This window comes from Plecotus auritus (genome assembly GCF_963455305.1).
Source record: "Plecotus auritus genome assembly, chromosome: 9".
In the NCBI taxonomy this organism is placed as follows: domain Eukaryota; kingdom Metazoa; phylum Chordata; class Mammalia; order Chiroptera; family Vespertilionidae; genus Plecotus; species Plecotus auritus.
In genome coordinates this window covers 8,280,043-8,286,145 of record NC_137783.1, presented here as the reverse complement: position 1 = coordinate 8,286,145, position 6,103 = coordinate 8,280,043, and the positions used below count along the sequence as shown (strand labels likewise).

Genomic DNA, 6,103 nt, shown 5'->3' with positions numbered 1-6,103 from the left:
GGCACGGATTTGTTTGCAAACCCGGCAGTGCGGCCCACAGCCACGCGTGGGGAGGCGGTGCGGAGGAGAGCCACGGAGCCACGCCGCGCTCTCCCCGAGCGGCGCGCAGCTGTAGGCCACCGCCCAGCCGCCTCGCAGAAGATGCTGAATTTTCTTCCACTCGCTGCGCTGGCTTTTCGTTTTGCTTTTCCCTTTTAAATTGCTGTGTAAACGGTTAGCTTTAATTCGGCACTGCCCTGTGGCGCCTTCTCTGTGCCGCATTTTCTTAAGACCTTCCAAACTCCGTGGCGATGAGCATGTTAAAACCGGTTCCACTTCATCTGGTTGAACGCGCTGGTTATCACTGATTATTGCTGATTGGATCAAATGTATAACCCCCGTCGCCTGCCCCGGTGTTTGGCTTATTGTCTCCCGGGGTCCAGAAGCCCAGGAGGTGGCTACGATTGGAGTTTCTTCAAGGCAGAGAAACCTCAGCAGGCTCTGTCCAGCCCCGGAGCTGCGTGCGCCCGGCTCTCCGGAGAGGTCCGCAAAGTGGGGACCAGGGCTCCCCACAGCCCTGGTTTCTCTGGCGAGAGGGAGGAATGGATTCCTTTTTGGTCTAAGCAGGGGACCTGCCAGCTTTTTCAGCCCCTGCGCTCTGCGTGCAGCTTTTCTCTTCCAAACACTCACAAGACGTTAAAAATCAAGGGCAGCAGCGGCGGACCCAGAGCAGGCGTCCTGTGCTCCGGCCTCGGAACCGGCCTCTCCCCTCCAGGGCCCAGCATTGGTTGGCGCATCGGGTTGGCTAACTCGGGCCTTTTTCTAATTCTTTGGATTCTCCTGGATTCAGAGGAAGTTTGGGGGGAGGGGGTGTAGAAAAAAAACAGCCCAAATGAGATAAAATTGGAGCAGAGCCTGGTTGGGAAGGAGAGCTGTCAGGGGCCTCCTGGGAGCCGGGATCCCCGGTGCCTAACTCGCGTGCGTCCATAAATATCACCACGATAGACGATAAATATAAATACAGGGAGACACTTCAAGTCAGTCCAGCGCTTTCTTCTCGGCCCCTTCTTTATTGTTGGTCCGGGAGTAAGGCTCGAAGGCCGAGGAGCTCAGGTATCGCGCGGAGAGTTCTTGCAAATTCCCGGCCAGCGACCCAGCCATTGTCAACGGCGCGGAGGACAGGCGGCTGGCGACGGAGCCGAGCAGCGAGGGCACGGGCAGGCTGAAGAGGCCGTGGCCGGCGGCCGGCGCGCCCGCGTGCAGTCCCCCCGGCCCCGCGGGCCCGGGCCCCGGAGCACCGCCCACGGCCGGCGGGTGCGGAGACGCGGCGCTGGCGGGGCCAGGGGCGGTGGCGGCAGCGGCGGCAGCCGAGCCCGCGGCGGCGCCCGCGCCCAGGGCAGGCAGGCTGGGCCCGCGCAGCGCCGAGCCGAGCGCGCCGGTGGCGCAGGACGGCAGCAGCGCGGGGAGGCCGGGCGGCGACAGCAGGCGGCCCTGCTCCAGCAGCCGCAGCACGCTGCACGTGGCCGCCGTCTCCGACACCACCGATCGCAGCTCCGAGTCCTTGCCCTGGTCCTTCTTCTGCTTCGTGCGCCGGTTCTGGAACCAGACCTTCACCTGCGCGCCAGGCGCGGGGAGCGAGCGGGGGAAGAGAAGCAGGGAAGACGGGCGTCAGGAGAAGCAGGCTCTGGGGTGCGCGGGTTGCGGGGGGAGGATTGGGAGGGGGCCTTCCCGCAATCCCAGCCTTAGCCCCAGTCCTAGTCCCACCCGCGGCGGGAGAGGTCCGGCTGGGAGCTGCCAGGGGGAGCCAGGACCCCCAGAGGTGGGGGACACAGCTCTGCTAGGCTGCACTTCCGGGTCATGGAAGCTGGCCCAGGTTGGCCAAGATTTCCAATAAAGTAATAAAATGTCCACAACCTTCACTCAAAAGAAGACCAGAAGGGATTTCACTGGGTGATCACGCAGACCTGCGGGGCCTGGCCTGAGAATGCTGTGCGGAAAGGGGGAGTGGGGGTAGGTAGGGAAGCGTTGCCCTGCCTATTCGGACCCTGGACCCTGGACCCAGGCCCCTGGCCAAACCGGCTCCCATTTAGCCCCAGCAGAATGGCTGGTGAGGCTACATGCAGCTGTTTCTTGTTATTAGGGTGGGACTTGACCATCAACTAGCAGCAAGCAGGGAAGGTGGCTGCAGAAAGAATAGTTTGTCCAAGTTTTCCCCACCTCCTCTCACCAGGAGCTAGATTGGAGGGGCTGAGGGATACTCAATTTAACACTCTTAGGCTCTCCATCTGGAACTTTGGAACCGCAGGAGAAAGTCAGGAGGCTGTGTTCAACTAAATTCTCTCCACCACCCTCCCCTCTCACTTTCTCTTCTCCCTTGGTCCCCCTTCAGGCCTAGCTGGTAGCCCACAGTGGAGTGTGGTAGTGACAGGGCAAGATTATCCTGTCTGGATCTTATAAACTGTACTAAGAGGGGTGGTAGCGGAGACACTAGGGCAACGAGACCATGCCAACTCAGGCTCAGAAAGAGCATCCGACGTGTCCGTCCTTGGTTCTCAGCTTTTTGTCCAGATTTCAGACCTAAAAGGTTCCCCACCTGCTTCAAGGCTGGGCATAGGGAAAGGGACTGATCCTCAGAAAACAATGTCTGCCTGGCCGAAGCCAAGCTGGTGCCATGCCCTGGCCAGGCCCCAAAGACCTCTGGGCTGAGTCCAGCCAGCCAGCTCCATAGTAGCATCATATGGATTTCATGAAAGCTAAAGACCTACAGCACCGTTGGCAGTGCTGGCTCTCAGGCCCCTAGATCTGTCTCCCATCCCATGCCTCCTTGGCACAGAAGACAGGGGGCCTCCTAGATGTCCCAGTGGGTACTTAAGGCCGAGAAAGGGGTTGGGGAGCGGAGGGCCAGGGGAAACCTTACGGGTCAGGGCAGCCTGGTCTGCACAGGCAGATGTCAGGCATGTGCACTTTTCTAATCCTAGCTGTCACCTGTGCTGGAGCAGGGGGCTCTGGCCCTAAGCTTTTGGCCCATTGCAGGATGGGCCTGAGTTTTGTGTAAGGCTCCCATCCCCAAAAAGGGGTGGTGCCCCGAAACCTGGCCAAAATGAGGCAGCCAAAGCGGGGTCCACATCCTTTCCATTAGAGCAGAGACAAGCAAGGGATTCTCAAGACTGGGGTCCAGAAAGGATTCCAAAAGGACAGTCCTGGGGCCTCCTGAGCTAGGTCAAGTGCGTAGAGCATGGGCCCTGGAATACTTGAGGGTCTGGGGGGAATGACTTATGGAAGGAAAGGAAGCCCAGAGCCAGCCGGGGTGGTGCGGAAGCGCTGGCTGGGGGCGGTGGGGAAGGAGGCCGGTGCAGAGCTGCCAGCGGCCCGGCCCTGGTACCTGGGTCTCGGAGAGGTTGAGCTGCCGGGCGAGCTCGGTCCTCTCGCGGCCCACCACGTACTGGCAGCGCTGGAACTCCATCTCCAGCCGGTAGAGCTGCTCCGCCGTGAAGGACGTGCGCGTCCTCTTGGGCCGGTCCAGGTCCAGGCCCTTGGGCAGGATGATCTCTCGGATGGATCCCTTGGCATCTGGGGAAGGGAAAGTATCAGCCGCCAGAGCGCTCTGCTCTCCCTCCACCTCTCGGGCCTGAAGTTCAGAGGTGGAGGGGGTGGGGAGAGCAAAGACTGTGTATTGGGGGGCCAGGGGCAAGCGCCACACGCTGACGCGAGGGAGAAGCAGGCTTTGCCTTTTGTACCACCCTCCGGACATAGAGGAGGGGAATCAATTCCAAATCCGCGGATGGTCCTCCCGGCTTGGGGGCCTTGACTTCGCGGTCTGGGTCCCTGGTAGCCTAAGGGTCCCCACACTTGCCAGCCCGGGTCGGGCAGGCCCCAGCTCTGGAGCGAGTCGACTGGACCGCGCCCCGGCGATCCCCACCCCCACTCCTGGGTCTCTTTCCCTCAGGAGCCCGGGAGGCGGAAGGAGGTGGGACCGAGTCCGGCCGGCGGGGCCTGGCGCTGTGCTGGCGGGGGCGGCGCCGGGCCGGGACGGCCTCACCGCCCGGGCCGCCCAAGCTGGGCGCACACCGCGCAGCAGAGCCGGGCCACGCTGAGCACCGAGGTGGCCTCCGCGGCCCGGCAACACAGCCCGGCCGCTGTTCCAGGCGGCGTTGGCCAGCCCCGATCGCGGCGCCGGGGCCCTGGGCCCAGCGCGCCAACTGGCTGGGCCGTAGCCGGCGGTCGGTGATCCTTCTTCCGCGCCCGCGCTCCCCTTGGGTGCGCTCATCTCGCCAGGGCGCGGGAGTCCGCGACCGGGCTCCCGACCGGGCTCCGGGCAGGTCCTCCGGGCCACAGGGCGCGCACAAGTCCTCCAGAGTTCCCTGCTCCTTTCCCGGGTCGGAGGCCGCAGCCTAGAGCCTGGGCCCGCCCGTGCAGACCCTAAGCTTCCCCAGCAGCCCAGCGCGGGGCTCTCGGGGCTTGGAGGATAGCGGTCCCCGGAGAGTGCGCGCCCCAGGTGCGAGTGCCCATCGGGCCAGCCGGACCCAGGGAGCGGAAGGCCAGCAACTTTCTCCGAAGTCCCCGCCCGCACCCCCTCTCCGCCCGCCGGGGTCGGTCTCGGCGCGCAGCTCGGGCACCGGAGTCGCCCTCCAAGAACGCGCCCCGCAGCCCTGCCCATCCCTACCTCGCACCAGGATCCGGCGGCAATAGTCCGGGTCCGCTGAGGAATTGGATTTACTTTTGTTACAATCTTCCGCCGCGCCCGACGCCGAGAAGGCGCTCTGCGGCTCCTTGAGGAAGGCGGCGGGGAGGTTCCCCTCCGCGCCCTTGCCCTCCCGGCTCTCCTTGTGCGCGTTCTTGGAGACCCGGGCAGCCTCTGCGTCCGAGTGGCACCGAACGTCCATTTTGTCTGGTTTCCCGAACATAGGAGAGGCAAAAGCAACAACAACAACAAAAAAAAGAAAGGAAGAAAGAAAAGAAAAGAAAAAAGAAAGAGAGAAAAAGAGGCAGAGTGGGGGGACAAAACCCGTACAATACAGCCCCTACGCCCGGCCCGGAGAGAGGCAAAAGGCGAGAATGAATGTCCCCGCAGGGTGGCTGTGGCGGCTGCGGGCGGGTCGGTGGCGGCGCGCTCGCAGAGAGGCGGCGGGCTTGGTCTGAGATCCCGGAGGAGCAGCGGCGAGGCCGCCTCGTCACCCGCGTCCTCTGAGCGCGTCCAGTGTCCCCAGCCTGGAGATCAGGTAGCGAGCGGCGCAACTCCGCAATGCTGAGGCTCCCGCCTGCCACTGGGAGGGCGAGTTGTAGTGGTCCGGCACCCGGGGGAACGCACGCTCGCTGTGGCAATTGATTACGGGTAATTTCGCAGCCCCCACGTTTCGGTTACCTCATGAATACACTAAATTGTTTGGATAATATATCAGATCGTAATGGATGGTTTCTGTCCTTGTCCCCAATCAAGTAGGGGTTTAGCCAGTGAATAAACGGAAATGATTGGTCTTGCTTTCAGGAAACACACAATCAAAGACTCACACTTCCAGAAAAACTTTTGGCAAGATGCATGCTGAATGGTTAGCACCATTAGCCGGCGTTATTAACTTTGCCTTTGCCTTTGACCCTCCTGCTCACATACTGGCTAGAGGGTTTTTCTCCACACTCGACAGATAGAGCTGAATGAGGGTGGAGGGGTGGGAGAGAGAAACACACACACACACACACACACACACACACACACACACACACCCTTCTTGCACACCCTGCAGCACAGTTGCCCCTAGAGAGGGGAAAAGAGAAGAAGAAGGGGGGAGGAGAAAAAGTTTTCCCCAAAAGTAGATCCCCCCGCGCTCTAAAAAGTCAAGCTTTCATCCCAAACAACTCCTTAACACACCTCGATGCTGACAGCCATCTTAAACGGCCACCTCTCCGCATTTAGTCCCCGCTGGATTTGTTCAAGCCTGCACCTCCAGCAGCCCCGAGCAGCCCATTCAAAGGACAGCTTTGTACTCGGAGTCCAGCAGGAGAGAGAGGGGGAGAGGGAGAGAGCCTAGAAAATCTCAACTGTGAGATCTGCTTTTTTTAAAAAAAGTTTTCCCCTAGCTATTTCATTGTCTCCGCTACAATATCTTTGAGAAAAGCAACAGCCAGTAAT

General features: G+C 61.4%; 1 protein-coding gene across 1 annotated transcript; it reads right to left on the bottom strand.

Moving 5' to 3' along the window:
* Nucleotides 1–1,017: 1,017 nt before the first annotated feature.
* Nucleotides 1,018–4,883, bottom strand: VAX1 (ventral anterior homeobox 1; the record flags this gene model as incomplete). Its single annotated transcript, XM_080640908.1, has 3 exons — nucleotides 1,018–1,593; nucleotides 3,362–3,549; nucleotides 4,643–4,883. The coding sequence occupies 3 exons, from the start codon at nucleotides 4,881–4,883 to the stop codon at nucleotides 1,018–1,020; spliced, it is 1,005 nt and encodes a 334-aa protein (XP_080497034.1).
* Between the last annotated feature and the right edge of the window lie 1,220 nt (nucleotides 4,884–6,103).